We start from the raw sequence: 22032 nt of genomic DNA on the forward strand, positions 1-22032 counted from the left end.
TTTTGACTGGTGACCAGAGATCAAATCCTTTCCCCATTGAAAGTAATGGCAAAGCTCCATCGGCATCAGTGGGAACAGCTTTGGTCCTAATTGAATGGCAGATATGACTTTTGTCCTGTCTTTCATGGATAGCAAGTGAATAAGTAGATCAAAATGCAGCCCCTATTGTCTGTGCAGAGATGTCTGCAAAAGCCATATGTCCATAAAGTCACGAGTTAAGGCAAACTGGGTCATTCGCTGAGGCTCGGTAGAGAGGCTGTGCTTGCAAGGGGTTAAAACAGCAGAGGCAAACTGAAAACTCTTTAAAAAGGTCCCTAAGCCTTCGAATTAAAACTCCTCGATTTTCTCTGATCTGGGCTGGTGGGTCCCATAAAGCCATTCAGCCTTGAACAAGGAAGGAATGAATGGGGGAAGGGAAAGGGGAGGGGGGGGAGAGAGATCCTACTGTGAATCCAAAGCCCTAGAAAGAGAGCCTACCCCAATTCCCTTCAAGTGCACAAGCCCTTCGACCGCAGCATCTGTGCACTCCACTGTTCGCAGATAATTCACCAGGCAAACAAAACAGAAATGTCATTTTTTTCTTCCTTCCAAACAGAACAGGAAACTCATTAACAGATTTCTTTTTTCTTTTTTCTTTTTTTTTTTTTAAAGGGGGGGGGGTTATTAACACCAGCTAGGCAAGAGTGAACGCAAACAAGACCCCTATAGGCAGCACAGTGCATTAATGTAAAATATGCCCAGACAACATAACTTGTCAGAGAGGATTATTTCTGCTTAGTGAATCTGCAGGGGCCCCTTTGCTCCACCACTCAGCGTCTGACTAGAGAGAGAAAGAGTAGCCATTAGTGAGTAGCTACTGTGGCATTGATGTTTGAGCGCACTTCTGAACTGGCTTTTGTTGAGAATATCAGTGCAGAAAGCATGCGCTGTCCCAAATCTGCTGTTACTATGAGAAATGAGGAGCTGCTTTTAAGGTACGTTGTTGTCTCCTTTGTTTTATCGGGTGCTGTCTAGTTGCTTAGGCCCGCTGCAACTATAATCATGCTGTGTGTTAAGTAGTTTCCCTATTTAACGAAAAAGACCGAGAGGCATTTCCAGTAGTTAGAATCGCACGTAACATGCATGATGCCAAATGTATTGAGAGAGTGGGCAACAAAAATGGGGAAAGAAATCTGAAAGCTGGTGTTTCTTTTCTCATCTCCTTTGCAATATTTCTGCCTGCTTCATTATTATGCATTGGGCATGGAATAAGCGTGGAAAAAGAGCTAAGGGAGACTCCATATTAGAGCTAGTGCCCTAAATACTACTTTAATTTTCACTTAACCTATGTAAACAGTCATTAGTGTTCTTCCTAGTCTTGATCTCTTGAAGACGTTCAAAAAATGTACATATGCATGCATGCATGCATTGGGGGGGGTATATATATATATATATATATATATCTATTCTTTACGTTCCACCGCGTAGCAGTGAGCAAACAGCGGCTACTCTTTTCAGAGCAAGAGAGAGACACATACACACGCGCGCGCGCACACACACACACACACAATTATGCTAGAATTGGCACCCTGCTTTGAAAAATGTAGTCTTTTGTTTATTTGCTAGCAGACGTTGTAGCGTTGAATACATCTTTTGGTCTGACAATGGGACAGCCGAACAATGGTGCTGTCAAACTAGCTTAATGTATGTCTGGTGCTGGGTTTTTGTTTTTTTTCAGCCCCCTTTTTATTTCCTCTAATCTTGTTTGTATAGACTGTAGAGTATGAAGTGTTTCCGTGTTGGTTGTTCATGAGGGTTTTTTAAAAAAATTTGATATCCACTGTGAATAGTGGGGGCTTGCACCTTATAATTATGTGTATTGCATTAAGTTGGAGATTTATTACTAAGCTCTCCTTTAACTATAGAAAGAAAACTTACTTATTTTTTTGAATGCTTGTAATATTGGGGTCAAGGTAACAAACATGAGGTGGCCAGACATACCCTTGCAATATTTTATGCCTGATAATTTCAACTTTGACAGCTATTTAGTAGATCCTGTTTTTAATTTTGTTTCAGTAATGCAAACAGCTGCAAAAATGATAAAGCAGACCATGATACTCAGGACACTTTCTACATTAGGTGTAGCAGAATAATATACCTGGATAATTCCTGTCCTGAAAGCCAACAATTTTGTGTGTGTGTAGCAGTTTTTAAATTATTCACCCATTTAGAAAGACCTCATTTAAGATCACAATATTGACAGATTTATTTTTTTTTATTATTATGGTTGTTGATTTGGACATATTCTCATAGTCTGGTAAAATGCAGTGTTAGGAAGGGAAAAACTCAGTAACTAAGCTTGCAGAAGCTTTGAGTTGTTTCCTAGGACATTGGCATGTATCTTAAATAAGAAGGATGTGTCATTGATAGTCTGGAGTTTCTGCAACTCTTTGAGTCTTTCAACACTTTACAGAATAATTAAATATAGCAATATCTTGTGGCTATAATAAAGATAATCACTTAGCTGATTTTACTAAAAGAAAAGGACATTACTTAGTGTTTCACTTGTTTATTTGGGGAAAAAAATCCTTGAAGGATTTGTTTTTAGTTACTGTATTCTGCTACATTCATTTTAATTTTTTTTTAAACGTACTGTTTAAAGGAGAAGATATGATTTCTTTATAAAATACAAGTTAGAGATATGTAGCTGTAAGAGAGGGCTCCAGACAACACACAATCGACAGAATTGTTTTACTGGAACAATTCAGGGTGCCCCCTTTACCCTGAGCTAGAGATAATACAAGATGAACAGAGCATAGGTTGAGTTCATATCAGTAAAAAGCACTCATTTGAAAACTTAAAAATAGAGACCATGAAATATTAAATTGTTCCAGTGTGATGCACGTTGCCTGCAGACAGTATAAAAGTCTGGTGTTTAGTATGATGAGATCATGCTATGGTCCTTTCTTCTATGTCTTAGAGGAACTTTTTTTTTCCCTGTAGACAAGTGCTAACTAGTTCTCACACAGCTGCTACTTTTCTTTCCTATACCATATAGTTTGGGGTGAGCTATCTTTTATCGGGCTCCCCTGCTTTACACACTGCATTCTAGCAGCTGCTTTTATCATGGTCCCTTCTGATGATCTGGCAAGGAGGAGTGTGAGTAGCTCAGTCCACTTGCATAGAAATAGTCCTTTGACAATCACATAAAGCAGAGCGCTCACAAAGTGAGAGGAGAGCCATTCTTGTAGCAGGTGTAGCTATCACCTGTACAGCACATTTTCCCTTCCTCACCTGATGGATGGATCTGTGTTGCCAACCTGTTTCTGAACCCACATCTCAAAGATGAATTTGAACCAAGCTGCCAGCAGTGCAGTGCTTGGTCTATTTTTGTGGTGCTAAAGATAAAATGCAAAGAAAATGAGAAGTGGTATTTCATTCAGGTCCAGCACTGTGTGCACATGTTAAAACTGACGGTGCAACTTGCATTGCAAAATATTTTTCTTTAATGGGTCCTGAATGGTTTATGGCTCTTCTAGTTTTGTTTTGTTTTTTAACAGCTTGGACTGTTAAAACATTTCTCAGAGCCACGTCGTTTTTAAGCTGTGAGGTTTAATCTGCTATTTGGGATCAGAAGAATGTGTAGGTTGGGTCTCCTGCAATATTATTTCAGATGTCCTTAGCTTTCCCTAATGTGAATAGGTGAGATTCAAAGAGCAGTGTGGTGCTGAGAAGTTGGTAAACTTGTCAACATCTGTTTCCATAACAGTGATAAGAGAGCTAATTCAGCAACTGCAGTGAGGAGTTATTTGTTCCTGCAATGACCAGGTGCAATGCCAAAAAGAATTACCGTTCTTAGCCCTACCTAGCAGAGCTAGACTACTATGGGTGCTGAGATGGGAAATGGCTTTCAATATTGCTGTAGGAAAACTGTAGCTCGAATGTATTTGCTTATTAGTGTGGATTCTTTGTCTATATTTTCTTCAGATTAATGAACTACAGTCTGTAACATCAATGTGTTAATATTCTCTTTGTTAAATTAGAATAAAATTGAAGTGTTTCTGTTATCAAATTTAAGTATATAAGATTGCAAACTATACCTTTGGGGCTGAAAAACAAAGGAGAACATTCAATTAATATTCATATCTAGAACTTTTACGGCAAGTGTAGATTGTGCTTGAATACTTAAGGAGTCATTCAGGAGTGAATCAATACTAATTATTGTAATCAGGAGGGTTAATTAGCTGAAGATGCTGCTGATGGAAAGTTCACTGCTTACAGTCTTGAAAACACCTAAGCTGATGAAATCTGAAAGCAAGATACCTAAGAGGACTTTATGCAGAGAGGTTTGGCCTTCCTTTGGCATTTGAGGGGCTGACTCTCTCAAATGAGAAAATATGGCTTGTGTTTTTTGCATTTTATAAATACTGAGGAAATTGCAGGTAACCGAGTCTCCCTTGAAGAGGTTTTCTGCAATACTTCCTAATCGAATGCAGCACCATTTCAAGTAACCTGCAATGTCTCAGTAGCATTCATTTGTAGATTACCATAAATTAATATGGATAATCCTTTAGGTTTGAAATCTAGCTTCAGCGCCTTTCTTGGGCATCCCTATCCTTTACCAGTCTATTTTAATTTTTTTGTTCTTAACTATATAGTTAGGCAACTTAGAAACCTTTTTTTCGCATTGCTTTTTGACTACTGTGTCCTCTGAGCTCCCAGTCGCTTCCGTGCTGTAGGAAAGTATTCAGCTTTACCTAATCCAAAGGACAGTTCTTGAATTAGCAATTTGTTAGAATTTAAGTTAGGTGAGATGGGATAAAAATGAAAAGAGGAGGAGAGTGATAGCAGTGAAGAGTGGCAGCATCTCTTAAAGTAGACATCATTGAATTCAAGAAGAATTTAGTTATTTAAAGCTTTTTTCACAAGTGGAAGCTGAGAGGGGTTGTTTTTTTCCTTTTTGTATCTGTTAAGATTGCAGCCCAAATGAATCCCTAGATGGTTATGTGAGCACAGTGTCAAAAAATAAAATAGTAAAGTGGTGTTTTTAGAAGGGTGAAATTCTGTTTCAAAACACATCATTCTTTGCTCTCTAATGTCATTAGAGATTATCACGTACAGGTGCTATTTATCTTTGCAACTGCTTTCCTATGACTGTTTTACTGCTTCCAACACATTTACTTGTATGTCAGCCGTATAAAAGGTAACTGAAAATGGCAGCTGTTGAGAAAGCATGTCGCCATGCCTGGAATGACATGCATTATCAGGGCAGCATGAGCTGCTGGCACTACAGCCCATTTCTACTTGACCTGTCGAATGATTGGCTGCCTGGGATAGTGATGAATCACTAGAGTTTATGAAACAGGACTGCTGGCATTCCCACAGAGGAAATAAAAACTGGAATTTTCCTCTAACACTATTGTCATGGCGAAAATACAGCTTTGTGCATTCCTTTTGTTGTTTTATCCCACAGCTAAAGCAAATGTGTCAATTAAATCCATTTTAATGCTCTCCTTGGTAAGTCCAGCATCATCCCCAAGGTTAACTGAATAGAGTGGACAAGAGTGAATCCCCAGATACAAATACTTTGTAATACTGGAAGGGTTTGCAATTGGGACCAAATTGTAAGGATCACCCACATTTGCATTACTTCTATCCACAGAGAAGGCCAGAATGATATATACATATAGATGCCTATCTATCTATCTATCTATCTATCTATCTATCTATCTATCTATCTATCTATCTATCTATCTATCTATCTATTTTCTAGTTTTCTAGCAAATGACTTTATTTTTGTCTGGTCTGAAGGTCATGCAACCATTGCAAGGTGTGACATATGATGCATCTTTGCAGCTACAGTACACAGGTAAATGTGGTACTCATGGTTTTGTGCTTACTCATGATATATTTAATTTCTATGTAGCGCATGAAATATACCTTAAAACCACACTGTTTGATTATATTCTTGTGGTATTGGAGCGCACCTTGGATTTACTAGTATTAGATTGACGCAGTAAGTCACTATCTGCCCTGTGAGAATACAGCCCCGTAAAACACTGCTTGTATTTCAGTTCAACGCTGTTGTTTTTGGGGAGGACGGAGCGGGGCTTCTGCATACAACGTTGAGAGTGTGGCATGTAGCACTGGCAAATAAGTCTTAGTTTTAGTCTACTTACTGTTCAACATTGTGTGTCGAAAGGTTGCGGATAGATTTTTTTTTTTCTTTAATGACTCTTTAAATGTAGGACGTGGACAAATAAAAACAACTCGTGCAGTCCCATTTGGGAAGAGAAGCTGCATCTGGCTTTGCCATCACTACCTAAGCTGATCATCATTTGCCTGGGAAGAAATTTGCACATTATTCACCAGTTTACTTTGTTTCGTGTTCTGCTGAATGGTTCGACAATTGTGGCTCTTCATGACCTGATGCCTCCTAAATGTACACTTCATTATTTGAGCCATAGCCTGCTGGTCATCTTCCTAAATTTCAGTAGTGTCCTAGGGATAACTTCTACAAGTCAGGCAGTGGTTGGTCTCTCAAGTGGCATGTGTGACCTTCACGTGAGTGAGGCATGAATACTGTACTCACTGTGGCATGCTCCCTTGATAGCAGGTTGTCTTTAAGAGCAACCTTTGAGAATCCTAGGCCATAATCTGCCCATAGTAGGTAAGCAAATGATTGAAAGTGGAGGGAGGGGAGGAGAGGAAAGAGCCCAAAATGAAGGGTGGGTGACTGTGGAAATGTATTACACCTCCCAAACTAATGGATAAAGCAACCTGAAGAAGTGAGGCTGGTTGCACAGTTAAATATTCTACACATGGTAGAAGGACGTGTGTATGCTCTGTAAGATCCCGCTGCCCATTGCAATGCAGAATTAAGTTCTTTCAGAAAGGAAATGATGCGAGCGATCAGAACATCTGAGGGGTTGTTTTTTTTCTTTCTCACAAACTTCACTTCATCTGTAAAAGTCCCGTGGGTTTTACTTCCTCCCCAAAACTAGGTATTTCCAACCAAACTCCGGTGAAAAAACTCACTCTAGAGTTTGCCTGCATCGTTTCAGCCCACAGTTAATTTTAACAAGAGAGTTACATAACCCCTTTAAAAATAACAAAATACTAACAGTCCCTGAACGGCAGCAGGAACATCAGGTGTTCGGCAATGCTGCTCCAATGAATCATGCAAAAAGATTGCTCTGAGCAAACCTGGTGCAGCCAGATCGAATTCAGGGGACCCCAAAATGTACCAGTTAAAGTTGACCGGAGGTTTTCCCGTGCAATATTTTTAATGAGAAACTGCCAGTTTGTCAAAAATGAAATGTTTAATGGGAATGAATCCATGCAGTCAGTTTAGGTGGTACGTTGCGATACAATCAAAACAGAATATTTCAACTTCATGTAACTGAAAAGTTGTTGCCGTTGAGTAAGATCAAACAAAACAGTTTAGAAATACTCAGTTGTATGAACACTTTTGGAGGTGGGGAATGACATTACAAAATCTTGGACTTTACCAAAGATTGGAATTTCAATTTTTTTTTTAACTAGTAATCTCACCAGCAAAAGGTTTTAATATGGAAATGAAATTCAAAGGGGAAAAAAAGAGAGTCTAGGTGCTTTATTAGAGAAATTATGGATGCAACATGGGTTTTCTGTAGAAATCTATTGTAGTTTTTTATAATCCACGCCTTTCATCGCTGTTGTGTTAGACCTACTGGACTTCTCTTTTAGAAGAAGGGTGTTAAACACCGGCAGATATTAATACCATATAACCAAGGATCCAAGGATCTGCTAAGCACTTCATAAAGACCGAGGAAATTTCCTACCTTGACGAGCTTCTAATTCATGTGTGGTGAGAGCTTCAACCTTTGGTAGCAACTAATGATATAAAGAGATAGATATAGTAAGGTCATATGGTAACTTGGGTTGCTTAGAGGTACATAGTGGCATTTTAAACATCTGAACATTTACAATTTTTAAATTCCCCATCCTACATGTACCGTCTTTTCTCTTCTCGCTAATTCTACCCCACACTTTCTCTCTTACATTTGCCATTCACCCACTGCCCATTTTAGCCCTCACCCTGCACCTACCTATTGATTTAGTCTTTAGCTGTATCCAGTCCTTGCCCACTAGCTACAATCATCCCCAACAATCCAATCTCCCAGAAGGACCAAATGGCCCAACTTCTGAAAATTGTAGGTGATCATGGAGCTTCTCATGCTTCATGATGCTGCTAGCAGTTGTGGCTGTTTCTCTTCTCCAAGGGGAAGTACAGGGACTTCTGTTCATGTTGGAGAGAGCTGGCTCCTGTGAGAGACCCAGACAAATGACTCCTTCCCGAGCCAGCTACCAAAGAATTGTTCCATCTCACTTGGGAATAATCTAATACCCAATCCAACAATGATAAAGTGGTATCATATGTTCCTTTTCTGACATTGCCTGGAAAGGAGGCGTTTTGCTGCATGAATAGAGCAGCTGTTGTCTAGTGGAACTGCCCAGTTGGAAGGAGAGTCCAGATTTTCCCCCGGATAGATGGTAGCTGTTAGGTTTGCCATTGCTGGACTCGTTCCATACCACTTTTGCAGTGGGAAATAAAATGGTTAGACAAGGACTGGATGAATGTTCGACTGAGCTGGGTGTGAAAGAGAAAGGAGCCTTAAAAACGTATACACAAAACGGTACACAAATACAGACTCTCCATTTCAGAAGAGTGATGCTCTTCTAGTATGTCTACATTAATAAAAGGATGTTGGGGCCTGATTCTGATAACCATGATATTTAAACAGCACTTCTTACTAAGTAAAGTTGCATTAAGCCACTGGACCCGCTATATTGCTTTGGTCATCAACTCTATTCAGCACTGCACATTTGTCAGGCCAGGCCCTTTGTTTCCATGGCTGACTATTGTAAATGTTTGCACAGCAAACCTAAGTTGGATATTTTTTGGAAGCAAAATATTTTTTTAAAGCCCTCCTTAAGACACAGCATGGGCTGTTAATAATGCCTGCTTTTTGCAACAAAAAAGTTGGCTAATTGTTTCAGAAAAGATTGAGGTATTACTCAACACATGGAACAAAGGCCTTATACCCACAGACTGATGAAATCACCTTTTCACTGGTATAAAACAGGAAAAGAAGAGTGAGTGGGAAGTTTTACTATAGCAACCGAGTTTACATAATATCATTATGTTTTGAATGAAGGCTCTAGAAATACTTAATTCAAGGTACCTTTTCTCTGTACTAATTTTAACTGACATTTATTTCTGCAAATCACTAATTAAGATGCAACAGCCCAGGGACTGAGACAAAAAAGCTCTCAAGTACCCACAGTTTATCGGCATTTAAAATATGTTGGCTAGACCCAATGAAAAATTCCCCCTTTTTAAAGCTGCCGTCATCTGTAAGCACTTTAAAAAAAATAATAAAAAAAACTAGAAACACTTATAACATTTTAATTTAAAATATGACGAAGGGAAGATGTGTTAGATAATGGCTTGAAATGAAGAGAAAGCCTCGGAGGCAAAGAAAAATCCTTTAAATGAAATATAGGGTCGGAGGCTGCAAGATTTTTACTCTGCAAGTAGTTCTGGCTCTTGAAGGAAGTCTCATTAAAACGAGCAACTTGCTCAAAGGAGTAACCGGTTTCCAGATAGGGCCCTTTTGATTGTGCCACACACAGAAATAATTCTGTAGCTTGTGGATGACCCTGTTAAGCTGCAGAGGTAACATTTTTTTTTTTTTCTTAATTCTTCGTACTATTATGGAGAAGAGAACAGGCAGCAATGTTATAGCAAGCAAAGAGTCTCTTATCTTGATGCCCGTTTCTCTCCTTCCCTGTCCCTCCAGAAGTCTGCTCCTAAAACGAAGCCTCCGTTCACTGGGAGCCAGGTACTCGCAAATCCCTCTACAAGATGAAAGAATTAATTATCTGCTGCTATGCATACTGCTACTTTCCAGCCTGTGCTGTGTGGCACGGGTATTTCTTTCTGAAATGTAGTGAACATTTCATTTGCATGCGGTGGAGTTGCTGAGGCCCGATGCTCATCTCCTTTACATCAGTGGAAATATGAAGTCACTTGAGGCTGCTCCAGGTTTACATCCTTGCAACTGAGATTCGAGGCAGCCTCCTTGTTTCTGTGAGCAGCTTGCTTTGATGCCAGAGATAAGCTGCCAGAGAGCAGCTCTCATTGGCGTAGAAGGGGAATAAAGTAGTATATTTGAACTCTCCTCACACTGCCTTGTAGGCTTTCTATGAAATGAAGTCATTCAGAAACTTTCCCTTGAAGTGCTTCCAAGAGGAGCATTTCCTTTGTTCAATAATGGATGGGAAGTTGATTAAAAGAATGACAATTAGGTAAGGTGTAAAGGGGGGGATATGAGATGTATGCAAGATTTGATTGTCAACGGGAGGGAGAGGGGTCTCTGCTTGATTTCTCACAGACCGAATCAGAAGCCCAGGCAGTGATGTCAGCAGTGAGCTCGTACGCGCTGAAGTGGCATAACACGCAACTATCGTCTTCCTTCCATTTCCCTTTTGTGTGGGCGCCTATAAAGAGATGTTTTTAAAAGGCCAAGATGCTATAGACTGTATATAGCACTTCATAGGCTCAAAGAGCTGTACCAAGAGTGTGACTAATCTAGAAGGCCGAGGTGAATTAGTATTTTCCTGCCTCGTTTTACATATGGAAAAACTGAAGCAGAATGATCTGAATGATGTCTATGACGACAGGAAGGCCACCAACCTTAACCACCTCCTCTGCAGTCAAGGCGAGTTGGATGGGAGCCTGAATCGGGGGTAGGACTAGGGCCCGACAATGACTGGTTTCCAGCAGAAACGACACCAGCCAAAAGCAGCAGCTTAATTTCACAACCAAACCAGTCAATAACTCCAAGCTCCAAAAGACAGTGCTGTATCTATCATTGATTTCATTCTCTTGGCATGAGTCCAAATTCATTCATTATTTTACCCCAATATTTTTTTTCACTGTGCGATGGCAACGAGACAAAGCATTTTATTTAGCTTAACTCAACCACATTTCTTAATATTTCATGAAAAGTTGCTGTAGTGCACAGGGATTGATCGCAGAAACGGAGTCGGTGTTTGAAATAAGAGGACTGCAGTGTAAATACTATAAACATGAATATGTCTTCTTTCCCCCCCCCCACTGACGCACTGAATTGTGCAATGAGTGGATGTGCAGGCATCATGTTATTTATGTTGGGAAACCAAACTATTCAAATGCAGATTTCCATCTCCTCCCCCTCCCCCCATGCACGACTCTGGATTCACATGTCCGTATCCTTCATAGAGCTGGCTTCCTTTTGTATTTGACCCTGGTCATGCCTCTAACTTTTAAATGGCAAAAGCAAATGTGCTTTGAAAAGTGTGTTACACTATAGTTTTGTTAAATAAAGCAATAACCTATGCACTTGTAATGCTTTCTCTATGACCTACTTACATACTACTTCACCCTCCTTATAGTATGATTAAAAGCTGCTTTGAATCCACTATTCCCTCAAGGGATTTGAGGCTAGAATTTAACAAACTGCTGAGAAGGCTTAAGTCAGTAAGAGGGCTTCCCTACAGCTTCTTCCAGCTAATTCACATGTAATTAAAAAGAAAATAAATATTTCAAAAGAACATATGTTTTAATGAAGCATTTTTACGCATTTATACCTTGCAAAACAAGACAAATGTATACAATTCTTCTATTACTCATGTACTTTTTGGGCAAAATTATTTGCGATTTCCCCCCCCCTCCCCTTTTTGTGCATGTCATAGATTTACTTATTCAGCGAACATGTGGGAAAGTCTTTATTCATTAGGACAGCGTTTCTCCTGAATGACCCATGTAGATTTAAGGAAGGTCGGGAGCCTGTATATTATGGCCCAGTTTTCCAATTAGGACTGTTGTGTGATGGGGAGCATGAAGGGTCAAATGGGGGTGGAGACGTCTGCTTAAAAGGATAACCTCATCCTCCCTGAGCACTCTGCCTGCTTCCTCCAGGCTAAAGCCTACCCCTTCTGCAGTGGCAAGATTTTGAAATTGAAAGTTAATCCAACTCTACTTTAGGCTGGATTAACCACTATAGAGGCCCCAAATCAAAAGCCAGGTGGCTGCATCCAGCTGGAGAAAGCCGTACTGGCTTTCCCTCATTTCTGCTTCACACACACTCTCTCTCGACTGTAAGGGTTTATTGCCAGATAATGTCATGATGGGTGAAAGTATGAGAACCTGGACAGGTCTGATACCAGGCATTGTGGTTTTGTTTTGCACATTACTACAAAGTGTTCAGATATGATGGTGATGGTGGTGGTAGGAGAACCTATAGATTCATAATGCCATGTAGGTATCTGTTCAGAGCTGTGATTCTCCTACGTGGATTACGTTGAGGTTTAGGTGAGCCTTCTCTTTCTTTCGTCTTGCAAAGTAGGCAAAAATGCCAGTAGCCTGTGAGGTTTGCTTTTCTGTCAACTATTTAGCATGGCATAATGTCTTAAACGGTGAAATAATCGAGACTCTTTAAAAACCAGCCCACTCTGTTGCATATTAGCAAGTTGATTCTTTTTTATGTAAAACTTAAATGAATTTTGGCCTCGTAAACAGCGTGTTTATATATTGCTGGAATACATTTCTGGATAACGGTTCAAATGCTCTGGATTAAATGTAGTCTTTGTTTATTAATGTTGTTTTCACATGCTGATCATCAGTAATATCAGATATTATGACATTTGAGAGAGACTCGTGAGAAAAGACAATATAAATAACAAGTTGGCTAAGGTCCTCGGATCACTCAGTGATTGCTGTAACTATGTGAGCAATTCTTTTGCCTAGATATGCATTATATTCAAGCAAATATAGGGATTGTGTGTGTGCGTGCATGTGTGTGTGTGCGTTTCTGCCTGTCTTCATTTGTTGGCTTGTCTGTTGGCTGAGTTGAACTCCAGACACATCAGTGGTGGATTTTTGATTTTGGAAAATTTATACAAAAAATAATTACCATTGTTGTTAAAAAAAAAAAACAACAACCCTTTTTTTGGCTGTCAGAGGAGTATTTTTATTCTCCAGATTCTTATGAGCTGGTACCATAAACTTAAAATCGGACGCAGTGCACGATAAACCTTGGCTGTAGAGATCTAGAGGTGGTATAGTCTTTAATGAGAAATTATTTTTTTCTGCTGTTTCAATACTAATGCTCCGGGTTCACAAGGTAATTATGTCTTTTCACCAAAAAGTGTCAATTTAATCATCTTTCTGTGTACATTTCAATGAGATGTTTATGCTCTTACTAATTTCAGGCATGTCACTTTTTAACAACAGCCTTATTAACAATGTGAAGATTAATGTCTACTTTTATGCATTATCCTGATGTAATATAATTGTGTGCATTTGTGGATGGTCATATGTGTACGACCGCTAATCGTTCATATACGTGCCGGTATCGTGATGAGCATTTGTTTTAATATTAAATTGGCATGTATTTAGTTAATGCATTTACTTTTCAAAGTTTAGTCAGCCTGTTTAATTTGGCATAGAAATGACAGCTGGAAATGAAAGTGGAACTAGGAGGTAACAAGTCATCAGGGTTTTGAGCTGTGCTGTAAAGTCTCGATTGCTGTTTGGAAAACAGCAGGTTAAAGAGTCGGTGCTATTGCACTGTATTTGTCAGTGGAGTAATGGATTGCACAGAAGATTTCCTTGTTTCCCCGTCACCGGATAAGGTTCTCTCTCTTGCATGCATTTTCCAAGCTATTGTGAATACCTACGGGGGTGCATGGGTTAAACTCTAGCTGCAGTGGGAAAGGAGCTCCGCCTCCCGTTTCAGCACCTGGTGCTCTATAGACAGTTGCCTCAGCAGTAGATTTCAGAGGGGATTGGAGGAAAACAAGAGGGGGAGAGAATGTGACAACTGCCGACTCTGGCTGCTGCCTTGGGGAGGCCTCCTGCACCTGTCCCTGCCTGTCTCTTGGCCAGCACAGTTGTTGAATCAGACAAGCATAGAAACATTCTTATTTGCCAGACCAGAACGGTGTGCACAGAAAAGAACATGACTTCTTCATTCAAGCTGGATTTTCTCCCGGAGATGATGGTTGATAGCCGTTTGCTAGTTTCTGATAGAATGTAAGTAGAGATTCAGTTGCCTGACAGCATCCAGATAGAAAACGGAGCTCCTCGGTAGCTAGTCACGGTGCTTGTTTGACGTTTGTGTTTCTTAGAGGTTTGGCCATATAAACAAAGCGCTGGGTTTGTCTCTGACTTGCTGCTGGAAGTGTCTGTCAGGAGTGTCTATGGGGTTTTTTGTATTGGTTCCCCTCCCCTGCTCTCCCCCCGGGTCACTTGGAATTTCTTTGTGATCGGTCGTTTGCTGGTACCCCTCCCCAAAACGGCTGCGGACCCATCTCGGTGATATTTTGTATTCTGTGGACGGCTAAGGGGGAGAAGGACAGAAAGATAACTAAGATTTTTACATTCTGCTGATGTAATATGGAAAAATGCCTACAAACCTTGCATAAATAAATGCACTCTCTCTTATGCCCAGTAGGAATTCCAGTACAGATACTTGTCTTCTGCATCAATCATTTAAATTCAGTATTAGTGTGCATTCTCGCTTGCTGTCTCTGCTAATATAAATAAAAATCACTTATGACAAATTAGTCGCTGAACTGACTTTGGGTTTGCGAAAGAGGTATCTTTTTCAAATGCAGGCAAAATACTGATCCTTAAGTTTAAGCACAGCTAGGTGTAGCCCAGGGCAAAAATTAGAAGTAATTTTATGTTAACCCTGTGGCTGCATGGTATGCATAGTGTTAAGTCATGTGAGGATGGTTGGTTTACATGTAGTTGAACCACTGATAAGATATACTGGAATTCATTCGCTGTTGGAATTTCAGACAGAAAAGTATTCATCTAATTTATCTCGGTCCCATTAATCTTGAACTAAAAGTTTCTATTATCATTCTGATAGCTATTGTCAAATGCCAAGTATTTTCACATACCCTGAGCATATAAAACAGAGAAAGGAGGAAAGTAGCCGATTGTTGAAAGGTCTGAAAACTGAAGACCATGTGATTGCATTCCTAAAATGTCTTTTATTTTAATGATATTTGCCGTCAGCATGATACATATCGGGAGTTCTGTTAAAGTCGAGGAAGACACTTTGACACTGGCAATGTCCTGTAGCTGTTCCGGTGGAAGAAATGTTTAAGTCACAAGTGTAAATAAAACTGTGTTGTAATGACTGCCACCTACAATTTGCTTTCACAAATCACCCTTTATACTTGGGCACATTCAAAGGCCATTCAGACTTTTATTTTCTCCTTTGCTGGCAGCAAACTTTCTTTTTAGGGTATAATGTTCCGTCTCAAACACAAGTTTTCTGAGTAGAGGTATTCAGTAATAGCCAGTTGTTCAAGCAGCTGAAAGTGCATGTGTGTGTGTGTGTAGGGGGGTGAATGAACCTGTGTAATGTGGTGACCCATACCATTTCCATAGTCCAAGTACAGCAAAGAGTTTTGCATTAATGGAACCCATTGTCTCAATTCAAGTCATCTTCAATTTGAATAGTTTCTACCTGGATATTGTTTTCTTTAAAAAATCTTTACTGATACCATCTAATTAGGCTTACTTGGAAAGGTCCTGCATTTCTTGTCTATAAATGACCGTATTAGTATGCAAAGTTGCTGCAAAAAATTCACATACCTTCCCCCTCAATTTTCTGAGAAGACATGCCAAAGCCAAGAATGTCCTTGTTTGCACAATCTCAGCTTTGATTATTCATTGTAGCTCCTGTTTTCCAATCAGCAAAGATACTTCTAATAAACATCTCTGAATTCAAGGGCTCTATTAACTGAATCTGATGATGCCCAGTTGCCACTTCAGCTTATGTAACTCCATCATCAACTTGCCCCCTTTTTAGAGTGAGATCATGTCAAACTGCTCCTTCTGCATTTAACCTTTCTACTTTGCTCTGGGAAACACCTACCACATACTTTAACACAACTTGAATGCAGCCATTAGGAATAGGAAGGATTACAGTAGGAACAAGTCCTGATACATGTCCTACACAATGCAAATGATATTAGGCATCTGCCAGGCTCATCTAAAGAGATCTCCAAACACTCGGGTCTGTTAAGTGATGAAAGCTTCCTTGTTCTTTAATGTTCTTTGCTCTCTACCTTCATTTGGAAATTTTAATCTCGGCTACAAGAGTTATGGTATGTTGTCTTGAAAAGAAAACTTATTTGCCCCATACTATTAGGCAAATGTTGGTTTGGTTCTGATCTAAAGAGCTGTGAAGATGTATGATTTCATGAGATCATTTATCATGCATGCAGATTAACAGTTGGACTGAGTTGGGATCTGCTAAGGGAGCCTCCATGCCTAAAACAATCTTTTAGAATAAAGGAAATGTCGAAGGGTTGTTATACTGTGTTTTTAAAGCAATTGTGTATTTCAGTATTTGCTTCATCATTTGTTTCCCCCTCCCTAAGCAAGTGACGGAGCATTTAAATGTGTTGTTCCATCTGCAAGTCCCCAGTTCTCTGGATGCATCAACGCTGAAGAGCAAATAGCTTTAGAGATTGAGTGCACATGCTGGGTGATTTGTCATATAAGCATATTACCCTTTAGATGGCCCAGCCCAGACTTCCAGACTGACACCAGCAGCATGTAAACCAGTTTCACCTTTTGGTACAGTGCATTGGAAAACGTGCACAAAGTTACAGCATTAAACAACCCTTAGCCTCACCCTATGGGGTTTTTTTATATGGAAAGTAGTAATACAATTTCCTGTTTTATAGAAAAAAATTTTTTGAATTCACTTTTCCCCTCTAAATTGAAAATTAGAGAGAACTCATTTTTTAATTTCAGGGTTGGTTTTTTTGAATCAGTGGCACCTGAGAAGTGTCGAGAAGCAAGTTACAGTGCAGGACACTGTATATTTCCAGTAATTATTTCTTCCTTCTGCTTCACAATCTCAACCTCGATTCCAACCAGTAACAGAAAGAGACAGATTTTTTTTTAAATAATTTTCAGTGCATTTTGGTGGCTTCTGTGTAATCAAATAACAGCGCTTAACAACTGTAAATTAGTCCCTGTATTTAATAACTAACAAAGTAACAAGCCTTATGACTTTTCATATGATAAGGTGATGAGCCTTATGATATTGTCTTAGTATTTTACAATATTTTTATGCTTTGGTAATTTTACAGTCATGTCCACATACCTGATGTAACAGGTACCTCAAATGAACCAGTACCATTTGCTTTGCTGTGTTTTCTGTAATTTAAGAGGTTTAGCAACCTGCAGAATGATATCACTGGAATTAATTATAAGGATCTTAACTTTTATTTATAAAAATATATATAAGGTCACTTATCATGATACAGAGATAAAGATTTTATGAAATTCTAATTCTAGAATAACTTGGTTTTAGGTAGTAAGTAGGAGGTTGCATACAGCGTCCATTTTGAGCAGGTTGATAAAATAACTTAATTATATCACAGCTGTTAAATATATTAACAGCTAAACAACTTATGATCTCGTAATGGCGGCCGATTTTGGGCCTATGTTTACTAACTGAATGTAAAAAGCAACTTCTGCTCTTTGAAAAGAAGGCATAAATGGAAATGAATATTTTACAACCTGATCAATGTAAGAATCGAATCATTAAGAGAAGTTGCGCACCGACTGCCTTCAGCGAGTATCTTTTACATACAAACTGTAGGATTATAAAATGGTTTGTTTTAAAGATCAGATGGCAAATCACAGTGAGGAGATTCCCTTTGCTCTTGCACCAAAGATTTTCAATTCCATGATACCAATTTCATTGAAAGAGGGAACTTGAGATGAGTGTTACTTTCTAATACTTCAGGGACAAACTTAACTTTCACTTTTGACGACTGAATAAAATCATTAGACTCCAAGATACTCATAAAAGAGGGCCTGAAATTGGGCCATCTGCAACTAATGGGGATCCATGGAAATTTGGCATAAATTATCCATAAAAATATTTGTGTTTGAATTTGCATCTCTAATGCAGCCCAAGAGTAAGTCAAATTCAGATACATGTGCGAAATGCTAAATAAGCAACCAGTGAGGATACATTTTCAACAGAATATATTTTTGCCTCACAATGGATTAGCCAGTTAATATTTCATAGATAAGCAATTTCATCATTCACATGGCATAAGTGCACCTAGATACAAATAAAACAAGACCATTACAGATAATAGGTTATAGAGTTTTCCAAATGTTTAGTTAATGGGGATGACTGAAGTGAATTAAAAAAAAAAAAGAGTACCCCACTAAAAAATTGAATTTCTTAGCTCTTTTTATAGGTAAAATATCAAGCTGCAAATCAACAAATGAAAATGCCATGAAAATGCCTGTTAGTATCAGCTGTCCTCTGAGGCTGTAGCCTCACCCCCTGCTGGCATTTTGAAGAACAATTCTCTCTCTGATTTGGTTAACTGCATTATTTTAAGTATTATGACTTGCTGCGTAACTGCATTTTGCTCAGCTGAGATTACTTTGCATCTATTGATGGAAAACAAAGAAAAGAGGAGAAAATTCCTTGAAAGAGTCTACAAAAAAAGCTTCATTAAGCAAAAAGGATCATCAGACGTATGCCAAATAATTAAGATTTCATGGGGTCACTAATTCCCCCCCCCCCCCCACCATCTCTTTTGAAGCAGCTGTCTCATTAAATGAGACTTCACCATATAACTTCTGAGAAGTTTAAATGAAGTATTTTTTATTTAACATATTTTTTGCAGTAAGGTCTTTATATTAAATACTTCCAAGTATTTTGACTTTTATTTTTTGCTGACTACTGCTGCTCATCCAAATTAAACACCTTTTATTGCTTTTGGAAAGTTTTACCATTCTAAATATATCAGCATATTTTGAATTGTTTGATATTGTATAGTCATTTCAGCTAAGGAGATTAAATTTCATAATGAATCCCAAAAGGTGTTTAAAAATATTGCACACCAAAGATAGAAAGAAAAAGAATGCAAAAATCTCTGCTTTTTAAAAATTCATGCAATGTAAAGAATGCATTTCAACAAGAAAAGTCCCTCGAGAGTCATTGATATACTGCAGTTTGTGCTTATCCTCTGAACTCGGTTTGTATGGTGGAGGGGCTGGTGCTTGTGTTTCCTCAAACTGCATTTCCTAGAGCAAATTATTTTCAGTTCGTATAGTCTCGAAGTATATTGTAAGCCCTGATATGACTTTCTGATTAAACACATTGATAGGCAGGAGTTAGGTAACAACATACTTGAATCAAAATGTAGAGAGTTCACTGTCACATATATACTGAGTTATTTTTTAGGGAGAGGAGGGGGAAAGGATCAACTGGAGGGTGAAAACCATTCAGAGGCATATGAAAAATGCAGGAACTAGAAAGCCTATTTGGAAAATAAAAACTAATTAGAGCAATATATGCAATGCTCTCAGGTAATTGTGAAATAATTATTCTCCTTTGGAATCATCCTACTTTAATTGTTTCACCCCACATTCCTGCGTTCTGCATTCAGCTGTAAGGGGATGGAATCACTTCTTTTCTCTCTAGGATCTCATTTTTCATTTCAGTAAGCTGCTGGTTTTTCCATAAAGGTTTTAAGAAACCTTTTCCAATAGAGTTATGTTCTTCTATAGGGAGTTAAATTTAAAAGGTGAATGGCAGATACTGAAGCTAGAAATTCGCTCTTTTGGACCAAATAAACCACACTGAGACTACTTGTGCAGTTTTATCTGTCCACGGAGCTAGAGATGAGGAATCAATTTCTCCTTTTGTCTGAGCCCATGTTGCACACACATTTATGACACACTTTGGTGGTGCAGTCTCTTTCCTTACAGCTTGATCCTAGAAAATCATCTGACAACAGTTTAAAATGATGATATTAATAAAGAGGAGATCATCTGGCCTTCAAAGTGACATCTGAAAGCAGCTTCTGTTTTGCGGTAAATCTTAATTACTGTATTTAAATGAATGCCTAGATACTCCAATTCACAAAGGAGTTGCATACTGTACTAAAAGTGCTGGTTTGGTTATTTTCCTTTGGATTCACTCAAGTAAAAAAATGCTTGCATTTAGCAGGGAGCAAGGATGATCTGTTACATTTAAAATATCAGGACCAAAAGGCAGAATATCTTGCTTCCTTTCCTTGTGCTACAAGATGAACTTTTTTTTTTTTGCATTGTTGTCCTCCTTTAAACAATGGGGATAATGATGCTTTACGTCACACAGGCTCTGAGAAGCACGGGAGAGTGGGACATGACTTCATATGCAGTCCCTTGTAGAGAACTATGTTATGACATCATGGACCTCCTGTAAGCGGGGACAGCAGATTGCTGCAGCTCAAGAAGGAGACTGGGACTCAGTTCTCCTGCAGCTCCAAGGAGGGTGTAAACTTGCCAGATATATACATACCTCAGCATAGCTAAGAGGCCTGGCATATTGACGGTGAGGAGACAGAGCCTTCCTTATCATTTGTCCACCTTTTCAGAGCCTGCCTCCTTCCCACACTATTGCTGAGGGATACCGTATATCCTTTAATTCCTTGCTGAGCCGCTATTTGGACTACAACTTTACTATAGGAGAAGCAATAGCAACCTGCATTTTAACGTTTATATTGTTTCCCATTATAAAAAAAAATCATAATTGCTTTAGCGAAGAGTTTTTCTTGCATGGGTCTCACTGTACAGTCTTCCAGGTAGCACCGTGGTCACATTCACAAATGCAACTATGGACCTACTTGGCTGCAAGCCCATTCAAATGGTCTGGTCATACCGATTTCTTTCTATAAAAGAAATGGTGCAATTAATGCCACCATGTTGCCATAAATCAAGAGTAATCCGAATGACGTGACTTAAAAGCTAAGTACAGTCAAAAAGCCTGAGGCTAAATCGATTCAGCCTTCTCAGGTTAGTTTAAGCTGCATAGATTGAACTAAAAAGTAAGTGAATGGACATTCACTTTTGATTCTGAATGCAGCCACATGCCTGCAGTGGCCCAGGCCAGAAGCTCAGGGGGGCTAGAGCGCACCTCCCTGCTCTACTGAAGCAGACCGCTTGGGCCAAGGCTAGCCCGCCCACCCTGAGACAGAAGTTCAATGGACCAATTTAATCTAAACCAGTTAAGTCTGATAGTACATCCATGCAGGTTTATCTTAAACTGGTTTTGGCCATTTTGAAAGCAGTTTATGTGCACTGAACTTCTATTGCATTACAGGTTTGAACTGGTTTCCAATCACTTATCCTGGTTTGTGTATAACTTCTGTCCCTAGCCAAAATCACATTGCTTAAAATCATCTAGCAATGATGACTTCTCATTGCCGGATTGAGTACATTGACAATAAAAATGCTGTAGCCGATTAACTTTTAGACAATATTCCAAATGGTTGATGGATAGTAAATTATTCATCCCTAGCTGATCTGTATGCAATGACTGGTTCCCCAGTCTCTTTGGAGTTGACTCCTTTTGAACCAGCCTGGGACCCCTCTATCAAGAACTAGACTATTTTGCAAAGGTGCTGTACAGTACACCCTTTCTAACAATTAATGGCTGAACATGAGTCATCGCTGAATAGGCACTCCCAAGTGTAACGAGTAATGAAGATACCCATATCCTTACCCCCCGAGGTCAAGCTGCCTACTTGTTTAATAAACACTGGTTCCTCCCATTTGTTGCCTTTTAGTGCCATTATTCCTCTAACTCTGATTCTCAGACAAAAAGCAAATCAACAACTTACTTGACCTGCCTCTTGTTACCTCATTGACTGCAGATCTCATGGGCACTTGGCATAAAGGTACTAGAAACACATAGCCTGATGTAATGTCAGATAAGTGCACTTCATTTGCTTGAAAACATTCCCAAGTAATTGAATGTTTTATGTAATTTGCAAATTAAAAGATTCTTGGAGGTGGGGAGGGGGGCGGCATTTGGTTTGGTTTGGTTTTTTTGTTCTCCCCGGGCTCATTCAGTTGTCTCAGACTATCAGCTTTCTTAGTTCAGACGGTGGTCAGCAGCAATTATTGATGGATTT

The 22032-nt window shown here is 39.2% G+C and overlaps 1 protein-coding gene across 11 annotated transcripts in view; it reads left to right on the top strand.

Moving 5' to 3' along the window:
* CELF2 (CUGBP Elav-like family member 2) overlaps positions 1 to 22032 on the top strand; it is a 773712-nt gene that overhangs the window by 446232 nt on the left and 305448 nt on the right. For 2 of the 11 annotated variants that reach the window (XM_019487577.2, XM_059725765.1), the window contains exon 1: positions 833 to 974. The exons of 2 other annotated variants lie outside the window; for them this stretch is intronic. In XM_019487577.2, coding sequence (XP_019343122.1) covers positions 868 to 974 — 107 coding nt within the window. In that variant the 5' untranslated portion in view covers positions 833 to 867. Of the gene's footprint in view, positions 1 to 828; positions 975 to 13855; positions 14102 to 22032 lie in introns of those variants that run through there. 7 more of the 11 variants (XM_019487582.2, XM_019487583.2, XM_059725762.1 and 4 more) reach the window with 6 other exon arrangements.

This window comes from Alligator mississippiensis, chromosome 4, assembly GCF_030867095.1.
Source record: "Alligator mississippiensis isolate rAllMis1 chromosome 4, rAllMis1, whole genome shotgun sequence".
Taxonomy (NCBI): Eukaryota; Metazoa; Chordata; order Crocodylia; family Alligatoridae; genus Alligator; species Alligator mississippiensis.